At 65.0% G+C, this 14,186-nt stretch overlaps 1 protein-coding gene across 1 annotated transcript in view; it reads left to right on the top strand.

Annotated features, from left to right (window-relative positions):
• Positions 1-9,557: 9,557 nt before the first annotated feature.
• Positions 9,558-14,186, top strand: part of KCNK9 (potassium two pore domain channel subfamily K member 9) — a 51,255-nt gene continuing 46,626 nt past the window's right edge. Inside the window, exon 1 of the mRNA XM_036264218.1 lies at positions 9,558-9,962. Coding sequence (XP_036120111.1) covers positions 9,680-9,962 — 283 coding nt within the window. The 5' untranslated portion in view covers positions 9,558-9,679. The remainder of the gene's footprint in view (positions 9,963-14,186) is intronic.

Raw genomic sequence — 14,186 nt, 5'->3', positions numbered from 1 at the left:
GAGCTCCCTCCTGGCTGGCCCTGGGCCCCTTGGAAGCCGTGGGTTTCTTCATGGCTCTTTGGGGGCGCAGACGGATTGCTGGATGTCCCCATGTCAGTCTGGGTCTCCTGAGAAGCAGATGTTAAGATGCATGAACACACGAGAAATGTCCGGGGCAGGCACCTGGGGAAGGCACAGTGGAGGCCTGGGGGCCAGCACACTCGGCGCAGACCTGACCCACTGAGAGAGGCCCCGCGGAGCCCCGCTCCCAGGGCTGCTGCTCAGAAAGGACCGGGCTGACATGGAGATGCCTGGCCCTGAGCCTGGCCCTGCTCTCTCCTGCGTGTTGGCCGTGGTGCCTGTGCTGGGCAGCTGGGGGGTAGGGTGGCCCCGCAGGGCTGCACCAGAAGGAGGGGGCAGGGGGTGCATTTGGGGCTGAGATGTGGACAGTGTTGCTGGTGCCGGGCCACAGAGTCAGCGTGAACACAATGTCGCTCTGTGACTGAGCGCCCTGGCCTCGCCTTGGCAGCCTCTGGCCTAGACCAGGGACTGGCTGAGTCGATGCCTTGTGTTAGGAGAGAATGAACAGTGTGTCTCCGCTCTGGCTCTAAGATCTGGTCGGGGAGAGAGGGACTCAGGCAGGGACACGGCACGGACCAGTCAGCCCAGCCCGCACCCATCACAGCTCCCGCCCTGCCTGCTCTGCCCGCCCTCTTCCTCCCTGACCTCCCCCTCTCTCCGATGCCCCCCTCCCGCGGCTCTGCGGGCTTCGGCGTGCCCCAGGACCAGTGTGGGAGCTACCGGGGCTGCTGCCTCAGGAGAAGTCATGGTAGCTTCGGAGAGTGAGGCTCAGGGCTGGGGACGGAGACTAGCATGGCCAGCTCACCTCCCTTTGCTCACCTGTGCCGGCCACTCTGTCAAGCGCGAAGCACGCTCCACGGCCCACGTCACAGGTGAGGGAGCGGCAGTGGCAGGGACGGTGGAGGTGGAGGTGGAGCCAAGCCCAGGGCTGTCCGACTCCCAAGCCCATGTGTGTGCTCACCCCCAGTTCAGAGGCCGTGCCAGTGAGGTACACGGCTCAGCTTAGGGGTGTCCTTGCTCCCCACCCTGTCAGCCGGGAGCGTTCATTCCACCCACGTTGCCAGGGAGGAGCCCAGGGCTCGAGGGCAGGGTCCCCTTGAGGGAAGGTCGCTGCTCAGATCGGCCAGGTCCGCCCCATCTGCAGACTGAGTCCTTGACCTGTCCGCCCTCTGCACCGCGTCCCCTCCAGCCACCTCTCCCCGAGCATCTCGGCCCTGAGCTGCCCAAGTCGGAGTCGGTCCTGATCCAGGGGTATCTGCTCCTGCTGTTTGGACAGCACCCCGTGTGCAGAGGGCTCAGAACGTCTGCCTGGCACCATGGGACCGCTGCAGACAGACGGGCACTGCTGTGACGTGGTCTGAGCTCAGCCGTGGCCGCAGCGCCTCCGGGGCCTCCTGCCTCCTCTCAGGGCCTCCCCGTCTCTGCCTCCGCCCCGAACCCTCCTGAGCATCCGCGGACCTGCTGCCCCCACCGCTGCCTTGAACTGACTCTTCCAGAGTCTCTTATGCCCTGGCGGGTTTGGCTCAGCAGCTGGAGCATTGGCCTGCGGACCAGAGAGTCCCGGGTTCTATTCCCGCTAGGGGCACGTACCAAAAAAAAAAAGAGCCTCTTACACTAGCAGCTGTTGGCCTTTGGGTATAAAGTCTGTGTCCCGGGGCTGGACCCCACTGCCGAAATGGGATGGGGGATCCTTAGGTTGTTTTTTATTTTTTTTAATCCTCACCCAAGGACATTCTTCCATTTATCTTCAGATAGAGTGGAAAGGGGAGAGAGAGGGAGAGAGAGAAACATCGCTGTGAGAGAGACACATTGACTGGTTGCCTCCCGCACAACCCCAACCAGGGCCAGGTACGTGCCCTTGACTGGGATCGAACCCGTGCCTCTTTGGCCTGCAGGCTGAAGCTCGAACTGCCGAACCAAACCACCTAGGGCAAATTTTTTATTGTTTAATATATCTCCTCTACTTCTTAGGTTTTATGCAAAAAAAGTATTGTGTATGATCAAGAATAAATCAACGAAGAGGATTTAGAGTCTGTGATTCAGTCTGCCACTGCAGAGGCGGTAGGCATCGGATGGGACCCTTTCTGGTGCTGCGGAAGCCACGCTGCCCTCCAGGCCTGGCCTGGGGCACTAAGGGCCCCACAGCATCCGCAGCTGCAGCGACTTCACCCCGCTGCCCCCACCCCCTTCCCAGACGGACCCAGCACCTGAGCAGTAGACACTCAGTGGCGGCCTCTGGGTGGCTGGTGACGGGAGCCCCAGGCCCTCACAGTCATCGGAGTTGGCGTCTTGGGCCACATCACATCCTTGCTCTTGTCTAAACAAGGCAGGGTCCTGCCCCTGACCCCAGGGCCTCCGCTGCTCCCCGTGCCTGTGGCTTCCCCAGGACCCCAGCTCATCATTCCAGTCACAGCTCACGTGCCATCTCCTGGGGAGGCTGGCCCTGACCACTGCTCCCCGTGTCCCCGCCCACTTGGCGCTGCCCACTGTCTCCCCTGCTGGCTGGCCAACCGGAGCTGCGCACACTCTCTTCAGAAATCGGCTCCACCGTGGCAGGGGCCTTGCTGCGGGCTCCCCAGTGCCCCTCATGGGTGTCGGTGGCAAGCGCTGGGTTGCTGGGTTGCGCAGACTCCCTGGACACCCTCTGGGGACAGAGGTGGATGGTGTCCCAGCTCTGCCACGTCTCTGGGCCGTGGCCTCCTCGTCCATCAGAAAAGGAAGGAGGCCGATCGCCAGAGCTCCCCAGCCCTGTGGGAGCGGCGTCTGCACCATGTGCGCATCCCCAGGGATGACTGCCCGCTTCCCACTCAGAGAGCTGGGCCTGGTCCACGCCCAGGGCTGGAAGGCGAAGGTCCTGAAGATGGAAGCCCTCGGGGGTCCCCTCACCTAAGCGGATCGGGGCTCCAACTCCACACCCTGCTGTCTCCAGTCCATCCTGTGTCACAGACCACAGACCCCAGCACCTGCTTGACACCCCAGCCTGGCAGGACGGTGTTGGCACAGAGCAGCTCAGAGGCAGAGAAGCCCCTCAGGCACTTGCAGAGGCCTCCAGGCCTTGGGCCAACCCAGTGGGTGTCTACGGAGCCCTGCTCTGTGCTGGGGACACAGACGGGCAAGGCAGCCTGTCCTTCGGGGACGCGAGGCCTCCTGTGAACAGGGAGCAGCTGTCTGCAATGGGGCGCAAAGGGCCCTGACCAGACCCAGCCTGGGACTGTGGAACAGGGGCTCTGGGCCCTTTGGGGGCCTTGGAGGCCCCCCTTCCCTCTGCCTGGGAGTTGACAGGCCCCGCAGGACACAAACGACACACCTGCGAGCCCCCGAAATAGCAGCAGTGTGTGCAGGGACGCGGCATCGCCCCGAGAATCGCTGCCACCCCGGCGGTGTTGGCAGAAATACCTTCTGCCACACAAGGGTGAAGATGGCAGAGGCGAGAACCAGGCTTCCGAAAAGGAGAAATATTTAAACACCTTCCGCAGGGATCTGCAAACTCTGGGCGCAGGCACCGCGAACCCTCCATGTGACCGGGCTAAAGTTAGCTCCGCCCGGAGGGAGCTGGCTGCGGAGCGGGTCCCCACCGCGCTGGCATGTGGGGCTGGCCGCGCGCCCGCTGGCCTGCAGTCCGCGGAAGAGGGCAGCCTGCCTTCTGCACAGGGGAAGAGGGGCCGGTGGCAGGGACGGCTCCTTCCCCCTTGCTCAACCGGCCGGAAGGAGGCACAGAGAGGCCCCTCGCTTGTCCAAGGTCATCCTGGGAGCGAATGACAGTCTGGGATTTGGACCCCAGCCCCCGGGACATACTGCACAGCCCAGGTGCAGTTTGGGTCCATCTGGGGAACTGGCGTGCTAGGGGGAGGCTTTGGGGGCTGCTTCTGTGGAGGGATCCCCACTCCTGCCTGAGATTCCTCGCGCTGCCCCCCTTCCTCTGTGCTGACACTGTCCAGGCGTTATCACCCCACCTGCTACCGCCGGAGGTAACCGCAGCTCATGCCCGAGTTCAAGATGAGGAAACTCAGTTGGGCTGATTTCCCAAGGTGCCCCCGTGACTGCTGTCCCAGTCAATGGTGGTTTCTGAGGCAGAACATTTTTATTTTTAATTTTTGTTTTATTGATTATCATTAATGTTGAGAAAGCAGAAGAGCTGGGCTCCACAAATGCCCCCTCTCTGGATGCCTAGTTATTTCAGGCCTGGGTGGTGGGACGCGGGGCGCCCTCCCCTCTCCTCTGCCTGGTTGTAGCACAGCCTCCCTCCTGTGGACCCTGTGGGTCAGGCCTTGTTAATGAGACCCCCCTACTGGGCACAGCGCGCCCCTCAGCAGCCCCTGGGAGCTGTCAGCTGGGGAAGCCTCTGCCAATCGCCTGATTGATCCCTGGCAGCGCTGGGCTTCGGCCGCGGTGGAGCTATTTACGGAGCAGGCCTGGTTCCGACCCCAGCAGACGCCCGAGATCCACCACTCACATTTCCTGATAGGGCGCGGGCGGCAGGTGCAGGAGCGCTGGGGGAGGCCTTGGCTTGGAGGGAGCTGCCTGGCAAAGCACTGCCTCGGACGGCTGGGGTGGGGGTGGGGAGGAGGGAGACAGGAGCAGAGGCCAGAGGGGTGGCCAGAGGCCAGGTTCGAGGGTGGAATGCAAGCAGGAAGCTTCTGGGGGTTCTCAGCATGGAGTGTGAGGGTCGGCATGTTCAGAGGCAGCCCTGGCTGCAGGCGGAGGGGAGCGGGGACGCTCAGCTGGACCTCAAGGACCTGGACTGGTGGGGGGCTTGTTTGTGGGACCAGAAGTGGAACCCAGACCTCCTGCCTCCTTGTGCCTGCTCTCCGGCTGGGCCAGTGGCTCCCAAAGAGTGGGCTCCGGAGCAGGTGCCAAGGCCAACCTCGTGCCCAAAGCCGGGTCCCTGGTCGAATGAATTTGGGAAGCGTTGCTCACAGCACTCTTTTCTGAGGGCCATGATGCCTATTAGCAGACAGAGGCTCTGAGAAGTCCTGCACCCTCCCCTGCCTAATTCAGTGTTCCCCGGGGACACGTTTGTTTGCATCCCAAGGGGAGTCTGGGAAGCTCTGACTGGTCTGGCTGCCTGGCTGCCCTGTGCTTTCCTCTGGAATGGGCCACTGCTGGAGGTCCAATGTGGAGACCCCATCAACCGCAGACTTTGTGGCTCCTGAGGAATCGGGGAGGTCCGACAAAGCCAGGAGTGAAGGGAGGAACCTACGGAGCTGGCATCGGGCTGGAGGAGGGGCAGGCTCATCACTGCTCCTCTGTGATTTGGGGACACTGGATTTGGTGCCTCACCTTCCCCATCTGTAAAATGGGGACGATGATTGTCAGCCTGTGCCTGTTTCCAAAGATGTGGGCATTAATATGATAAAGCATGGGAGGTGCCCAAGGAGTTGGGTGTTCTGGGAGCAGGGCACTGCTCTGGCTCCTTCCCAGCAAACGGAACCTGACCTGGGCCAGCACTGACTGGTCCTGGGGCACCTGGGCATCGCGGGGGCCTGGCCCAGAGCCCCGTGCCTCTCTGCCTCCAGTGGACAGCAGTCTCAGCGCCGCTGTGGAAGGAGCTCTGCAGTCAGGTCCCTCTGACTCCCTGCCGGACAAGGATAAACCGCGTGGCGGCTCTGGGCTGGGAACAGTCCTAGACCTGGGGCAGTAGACACACTCACCGTAAGGAACCTAGCAAACAAGTGGACAGTAGAGAGTTAAAGCCATGATGCTATTATCTAATCAGGTACATCTGTTTTTACTAACCAAGGCCCAGGGACAGGCGGGCTGAGGAGCAGACAGGCTGCCACCTCGCAGGCGCCAAGCAGCGCCTGAGCAGAGAGGGTGCCCTAGCCTTTGCTCCCCCAGTGGGCCTGCACCCTTTCCACCTGCCTCCCTCGGAACCTCAGGACCTCGGAACCTCGGCTCCTCCTAGGAATGCTTCCCCAGGGCTCTCATTGGGTGCCGGGCGGGCCAAGCCCAGCCAATCACTGTGGCCAGGGGGAATCCTGGTCTCTGATTGGCCACACCTGAGCTCTGAATCCACCCGAGTCTGGGAGTCTGGGCTGGAGTTGGTGCTTCCAGAAACACTGGGGCAAAGGGGAAGGTGTGAGGTGCCCCTTAAGCCCCCTCCCCCCTGTCATCAACCCGACCTCCTTCTGGAGGTCACAACAACCCGCAGTGCCGGCTGACTACTGCTTGGGGATGAGCGCTGGGGGCTCAGGGACTTCAAGGAGCTCACATTCAACGGTCAGTCAGGGCCACAGAAGGGGGTGCAGGGGGGAGAGGAGTGTGGGTGCAGCTGGACCCCCCCATTCTGCCCAGAGGCCTGGCTTCCCCGCATTTTCTCTGGAGTCCAGAGGCTATCTTTCCCAGAGGGGAAGAAAGGGAGAACCAGCGTTGGGGGGTGGTCTGTGGCCCTTCGTGGCTTGTGGACATCAGAAGGCAGCTGGTCCTTGGAAGAGCGCTGGACAGAGCCCGGAGCAGGGTCAAGTGCTGGTTGGAGATGGGATCGCCGCGTGTCCCTGGCACGTGATTCGCTGGGGCTGGAGGTGTTCCTATCTGTACATCTGCGGTTTGGACTCCTTTCCCTCTGAGGTCCCTTCCAGCAGCACGCAAGGCCGTTCCGTTTTCCTGAAAGGCTGTTTGTAACCCAATAAAACTGGCTCTCTACAAAGCTTGGACTCTGCCCGTGGAGAGCGTCCCACCCCAGCCCTCGCACCTCGGGCCATGGACACCCCTCAGCCAGGCTGGCTCCCAGCGGCCCGACCTGTGGGCCGGAGTCCACTGCCCCCTGGTGGCGCCCTGGCGCGCCGACCGCTTCAGGATGGCGGAGGCCCGACGGCTGTGACTCAGGGGCGGCGCCGCTGCAGGGCTCTGGGAGGCCCGACTGGGGTTCCGTCGTGGGCCGAGCCACCGCGCAGTTAATTACCAGCTGCTGGGAATCCTTGTCGCCCGCTCGCGGTGACTCACCGGGTGGCCAGGCTCATTCGCCGAGCGCGGGGGGCCCCGGTTTCCAAAGTGCATTCTGGGGAGAGCGCCTGCTGGGGCGGGCTTTCGCCCCCCTCTCCATCCCCCTGCTTCAGGTGGCCGCAGACCCAGCCGAGACCCAACGCCCCAGAACAAAGCGCGGGCATCCTTCCCCGTGAGGCGGGGGCGCACGCACTTGCGAGGGCCCGAAATTGTGGGGAAAGCCCGGAGCCTGCGGGAGGCATAGGGTCCCCAGGCTCGCTGGGCTCCGAGTCCCTGCGCACTGGGAGCCGAAGAATGCTCGAGGGGGCAACTCAGGGGGGTCCGGGCTGCTGGCGCCCGAGGGCTGGTGAAGCTGGGTTTGGCCCTGGCCTGCCTCGCATCGCCCGGGGCCCCTCCGCTCCAGCTCTTAGCCCACAGCCCCGGGGCGCATGGCTTCCTTGGCTGGGTCCAAGAGAAGTCGCCTGACCAGAGAAGGGGAGCGGGGGGGGGGGGGTCTCTGCGGTTTCAACCAGCCCATTTCAAGCTCCACGAGATTAGGGGGCTGGTGGCCAAAGGGCCCCGCCCCCCTCGACCTGAAGGAGGCTGCAATAGGAAGGGGTGAAGCCGGGCGAGGTCTCCTCTCTGGACACGGAATAAGTGCGCCCCAGCACGAGCCTCGTGTTCCCTTCACAGGCTGGTCCGAAGAGGAGCTGTTGCCGGCCGCTGGGAGCAGGGGGGAGGGGCAGGGTTGCGTTCCAGGTGCACCCCGCGCCCAGCTTCAGGTAACCAAGGAGTGTTTCTTTGAAGAGCCACAGGGAGGGAACGGGAAAGGGGGGGTGCGGCCCGGACCCCAAGAGTGACGGCCCCTGCCATCCTCAGCGCTCTCCGTGGTAACGACTCGGGCTGGCAGGTTCTGGGCTACCCGGCCGGCCACGCTCGTGGGGGCTGAGGCGACCCCACCACGCGATGAGGAGGTGCCTCCAGCCAGCGACGCGCCAGCACCTGAGAGCTGGCCCTGGGGAACCGCGCGTGCTGCGGCGCCCCCAGCAGCCCGCGGTCCTCTGCTTGCGTTCCCCGCTCTCCGCCAGATCGCTCCTTCTCTTAGGCCAACTGTCTGCCTTCTCGAATCCCCTTTCCTCCCAGAGCCTCGGGTCCCTCAAACTCTCCGCCCCGCGAGGCTGCGTGCGCTCGCTCTCAGGAAGCCGGGCTGGAAGGACCGAGCAGCCGCCGCCTTAATCCTCCCATCCCCCGCCGCTGAAACCTGCTGGTGGCTCCGCCCCAACCCTCACTTGGGAGACACCTAGTCCTCCGCCCGCCTCCGCCCCTTCCCCTGGCACCGACCGCCCCTCCCCGGCTCCATCCGTGTGCACCCTGCGCCGCGCTCGGTCTGCAGCGGGAGCTGCCGCGGCCGCCACGCCAGCTGGCCGGGGACCAGGCGGGAGGTGGCGCGCCCGGAGGCTGCGGGAAGGAGGGAAGAAGAGAGGGAGAAAGGCCGGGCCTCCGCGTAGCCCGGCCCCCGCCCCCCGCCCCCGGAGGCCCTCCCGCCCGAGCGGGGCTGCCACGCGCGCGCACACGCACACACACACACACACGCACACACACTCGGGCTCCCTCCGGCGCGCACGCACGCAGCGCCCGGGGCAGACCATCGCCGCAGCTGCCTCTCCAGACGCCCGGACGCCGGAGGGCCCCGACCCCGGCGCGGCTGATGCGCCCGCGCCCGCCCTGCAGCTCCGTGAGGCCCGCGGGACCCCTCCCGCCGCCGCCGCCGCGCCCGCCGCCCTCGGAGAAGCGGGCTGGACGACCGCCGCCCCACCGTACCCTGGCCGCCCCCGAGGCCGCTCCGCCGCGGGCTCTGCCGCCCGGAGGCCGCGCCCCGCTCCCGCGCCTCGGGGGCTGAGCGGAGCAAACTTCGTGGACCGGTCGACGCCAGGCGGGGACCCCTCCACGTCCCTGCGCACTCGGGTGGGCCCGGGGCGCTCGTACCTTCGGGCATCGGGCTGCCCTGCCCGCTGCACCTGCGCAGCCCCCTCCCTGCTTGCTGGGGATTCCGGAGACGCCGCCACTTCGCAAACTTTTCCACACCCCCTCGAGGGGGGGCGAGGAGGGGTAAAAGGAGAAGGAGGTCCCGCCGGGCGCGCGCAAACCTGTGGGCTCCTAGCGGGGCGCCGCCGCCCGGGAGCCGGACGCCGAGGGGCGCAGGCCCCGGCGGCCACCCTCGGGCTGCGCTCCCGCTCCTGCCCCTGCTTTTCCGGCGGGAGCGGGGGGCGGGGTGCGGAGGGCAGCGCGGTGCCCGGCGGCGCCGCCGTGCATGGCCCTGCGCAGTGGGTCGGGCTGCTTCAGCCGGGTCTGGCGCAGGGTGTCGGGGCTCCCGGACGCCTGGCCCCGGCGCTCGAGCAGTCTCCTGTGCCTGTCCGCCTTCTCGCCCGAGCCAGGACCAGCGCCGCCCCTGCCCCGCCAGCCGCCTCGCGGTGGCGGCGGCTGTGGCGGGCCCGGCGGAGGGGGACCCCCCCAGCCTCCCCGCCCCCCGCCTCCCCGCTGCTGCTGCTGCTGCTGCTGCTGCCGCCGCCGCTTACAACTTGGAGGCGGCGGCGGCGGCGGAGGAGGAGGCGGCGGCGGCCGCCGGGCGCTGCAGTGGGACGCGCGCGGCTGCGAGCCTGCGGGACATGCCCCCCGCGCCGGCTCCTTGCTGGCGGCCATGAAGAGGCAGAACGTGCGGACTCTGTCCCTCATCATCTGCACCTTCACCTACCTGCTGGTGGGCGCCGCCGTCTTCGACGCCCTCGAGTCGGACCACGAGATGCGCGAGGAGGAGAAACTCCGAGCCGAGGAGATCCGGATCAAGGGGAAGTACAACATCAGCAGCGAGGACTACCGGCAGCTGGAGCTGGTGATCCTGCAGTCGGAGCCGCACCGCGCCGGCGTCCAGTGGAAATTCGCTGGCTCCTTCTACTTTGCCATCACGGTCATCACCACCATAGGTAAGGGCTGGGCGCGCCGCCGCCGGGCTCCCTGCGCCCGGAGGAGTCCGGGGAGGCGGCTGGGCGCGCTGCGAGGGCTGGGTGTGGGGCGCCAAGGGTTCCACGCAGCCTGTCGTGGGGCTCCTCTCGCAGCGCCCCCTCCTCTCCTGCGCCTCCGCGCCGCACCCCGCGAGGACCTCACCCGGGGCTGTCCGCCGCGGCAGTGTCTGGGCCGAGCGTGCGAGCCCCGAGCGAGCGTGATCCGGGAGGGCGGAGGCGCCACTTTTGCGAAGAGAGTGGAGCGCTAAGAATAATCCCACAGCAGACGCCCGCCCACCGGCCGGCGCCGGGCTGCGGGCTTCCAAGCCTTACACTTACTACCGCTCCGGAGTTGGAGAGGGCCGGCCTGCCGTGCGCCGTGGAGAGGGACTCAGGTGGCAAGGGACTGCTCTCGGAGCGTGGGAGGCGCTGCCCCTCGCCAGCCTCCAGCGTCTCCCAGCCCAGATTTCAGCTCTCCTCCCTGCGGGAGGCTCTCCTTGAATTCTGCAGCAGGCCGAGCCGGGCCTGGGGGAGAGAGTTTGCTGTCTGGTGATTGGAGAGGGGTTGGCAGCTGGGTGAACCGTGCTAGGCGCAAGGGCCAGGGCCAGGGGCAGGTCCTGACCTGCCCACCCCCAGGCTGTGACAGTGGGCAAGACAAGTCTGCATATTGCCTGGGAACTGAAGGAGTCGGCCCCAGCCTGGGGAGAGAGTCCTGTTGGTGTCCCCTGGGGACTCCCGTGGGTTCCTCCACCAGACTGCTGTGCCGGGGCCCGGCGGGGGGCCAGCACACTGAGAGGCCTAGGTTTTGGTGAACTTGCAGATATTATATTTTGAGAGAGACCTTTGAGAGCTCCAGCAGGTCACTTCACCCCAGTGGATGTGGGGTGCCTTCCCAGGCCGGAGGCAGATGGAGTCTGTGATCTGCAACTTGTCCCAGTGGGCACCCTGCCCCTCCAGAGTCATTTCCTTGGGTGCTGGCGTGGGGTGGTCTCTGTCCTGTCCCCTCCAGTCTGTTCGGCCTGGCAGGAGGCCTCCTCCTCCAGTTCCCCGGGTGTTCGTTGTGGCCGCTGACAAAACCAGGTTTCTGGGGGGCCCGTATGCAACAGGAAGTCCCAGCACAGGCCGCCTGTGTCTCCTCCTCGGTGAAAAGACTTTTCAGAGTCATCTTGCTTGGAATGTGGCTCCATTGCTGCAGGTGTTTATGTTTCGGGAAGGAAGTTGCCCTTCTGTCGTCTCGGCAACCAGCTTTGCTCCACTTGCCCCACACCCCGGGCTATGGCCAAAACCCAGAGAAGTCCTCCCCCCCCCCCCCCCCCCCCCGCCGTGTGCGTCCCATGCCTGAGAGGGCCGGTCGGTCATAAGGTCCTTTCTGTCTTTAAACTTGTGAGCTGTGGCCAGAACACACAGGTGCACAGGTGACCATCCTGGGGGTCAGGGGCCTATTTGCTGGAGAAGACTGACCGCCCCGGGCCAGGGCAGAGCCACCCTTCGCTGGTCTGTAGTGACCACCCGAGACAGAGGAGGGCCAGCAGTCCTCTGGGACAGGGAGCGCTGGCCGGTCCCAGGAACTGAACTGCTTTAGGGCAGGACTGGAGTTAAAATCAAACCCACAGATGTTCCCATTTGCCTGAAAAAAGAAATTGGTAGGTTGATAAAGTTCCTGCGGAGGTGTGTTTATTGATGTTGATGGGTAGTCCTGGGCATATGCCTCGGGGGTACGACTCCAGAGAGAACCCATGAGGAGAGTGTGGCCAGACCGAGGTGTTCTCTGAGCCTGGGGCGCGGGCGCACCTCGAATCAGGACAGGACCCGGGGGCCGCTGCTGGGTGTGCGGTCCTTCTCAGCGCCTTCACGGAGTGGTTGCCTGCTTTTAGGGAGAGGAAGGTTGGAGTGATGTGTAAGGACAGGAAGAGAGGCTGCCCTCCCTCACTCGGCTGCCCTGCTGTGGGAAGACCCACCGGGCGAGCGTGAGGGGGCGTTTCCCAACTCCCAGCCTCAGTTTCCCCACCTGCAGAAGGGTCCTTGCCGGTAGCCACCTGCCAGGTTGGCTCCGAAGGGCTGGTGGGAAGACACGAGCCATGGAGCGCTTAGTAGGTGCACACCTGCTCGCGCAGAGCCTGGCCTCCGCTCTGCCCTGGGAAGCTGTTCAGCAGAAGCCCTCAAATTTACAGCAAACAAAGCACCTTTCTAGTTAATTCTGTTTGTTTTCTTCTTTTTTAATATAAATGCAAATGAAGGTGCTCCTGGGCCTCGAACAGAACCCAGCCCCAAGCCAGGCCCCCCAAGGAACTGTCGCCCGTTGGACAGTGATATTAATGAGTCAGGCTAATCTTCACCTGCGTCCGCGCTTCTCCTCCAACCTCGAGCGAGTCTCGGGTGCTTCAACTTTGAGCTCCAGTCTGAGGTGCGCGGGAACCTCGGCGCTCTGGGCTCCTAATGAACGCGGCTTTCGGAGGCAGCTATTAGCTTCCTCTGTGACGTGGATTTCACACACATGTAATTACGACTTCGCCGCGGATCTGCGGCCGCGCCTTCCCGACGGGCTTCGTCCGAGAGGGCTACCGCGCGAGTCCCGGCTCTCCCAGCCTGGTCATCAGCGGAGGTCCAGGGCGCTCTGGAGGGTGGGCCGACCCTCCTGAACCCAGCTCTGGTCCCCACTTCCCTCCTCCCTGCTTTCCTCGGGTGTCTGCACCCCTGCCCGGAGATTCTCTTGTTGAGTTCTGAAGCTGGGGAGCCCCAGACCTTTGGGACTCTCCACCGTGTCAGAGATGCAAACCCTCCTCTCCGGACCCTTTTGTGTTGGTCAGCAGGACAGATGGAAAGCCGCCCACTCCGGCCCCAGGCTGTTGGTGGGCGTGGTGGACAGAGTCCTGCCGGGCCTGGCCCGGCCTGTGGAGAGCTCGATTTGAAATCTCTGCCTGGGGCTGAGGCCTGGGTACACCAGGGACCCCAGCAACCTTGTAACCCCCCTTCAGGAGGCCCTGAGGCCAACATCGGGTCCACAGTCAGCCGCTCAGGACAACAGAGCAGGAATCATTACAACACTTCTTGTTTGAATCTAATGCCTGTGACCGAAGTTGTTACCACCTTCAGGGTCACTGAAGAAGAAACCAGTTTAGGCTTAGAATTCGGATCTGACCTGCAGGGCCAGGAGGCGAGTTACAACCTGCCCTGTGTGAAGGAAGGAGGGACAGGAGCTGGGGGCGCTGGAGACTTAGTCCCGGCACCCCTGAGGCCGGCGGGCCACTCGGGAGCAGAGCGGACTCGGGAGCCAGGCTGTGCTGGCTGGGGTGGGCCTCAGAAGAGGGCGTGGCTCCCCCTGGTCCCACGCGCACCTGCTGGAATGACTCTCGCGGGTGCCTCCCTTATCTCGTGTGCACGCAGAACCCCGAGCAGTCTTCACGGAGCGAGGGCGCCTCCCGTTTGCCCCGGCTCACTCGGGGGTGTAGCTTTCCAACGTGCTGCGCTCTCGCCGCGCCGCCCTGGGCGCCTGTGCAGCTCCGAGCTCTGGGGACCGTCTAGATGACAAGATAAGGCCTGGCCTCGAGGCAGGAGCAGCTGGAGACCCAAGCTCTTGGTTGCAGTCCAGCAGGAAGGGCAGGGACAGCGAAGCCCAGTTAACCCCTCCCCTGCCGCCCGCGAGAGAGACGGTGCTGCCTGCAGGAAGTCTTCTTGGCTTTCCCCGCCGCCACCTCCCGGTGGCGCCCCCCACCCTCCCCTTCAGTCCCAGCGCTGTTAACACCCAACGGGGTCTCTTCGCCCTGCACCTGCCTGGCCCGCTCGCTTCCGCACCCCGGCGCTCACTCCGCCTGGCGGCCGGAGGGGGTACTGCCCCGCCTTCCAGGTGGGGAAACCGAGGTGCCGAGAAGCAGGGGCCTGGAACTCCTTTGCGGCAGATCTCGCAGCCGCCCGCCTGCACACATCGCCCCGCACAGCCACCGGCTCGTCCGCCCCTGCCCGGCTCCCAGCACCGCAGGGTCCCCCACCGCCCGGCCCTTTCGCCCTCCGTTCAGCGGTGTCTCGCCAGCCCCTCCCACGGGCTCCCAGGACCGCCTCCATCTCAGCGCCTCCGTGGGGGTCTCCAAGGTGTCCACCTGTCTCCTTCCGGCCCCCGTCAGCAGACCCCAGTCCCTCTTCATTTTAAATACTTTGAGTGAACCGCAATGTTCGCATTGGAAAGCGCACGCATCACAGGTGTATTGGTCG

Source organism: Molossus molossus, unplaced genomic scaffold (genome assembly GCF_014108415.1).
Source record: "Molossus molossus isolate mMolMol1 unplaced genomic scaffold, mMolMol1.p scaffold_m16_p_16, whole genome shotgun sequence".
NCBI lineage: Eukaryota > Metazoa > Chordata > Mammalia > Chiroptera > Molossidae > Molossus > Molossus molossus.
Note: the sequence above shows the minus strand (reverse complement) of the source record. Positions and strands in the feature narration are given on the sequence as shown.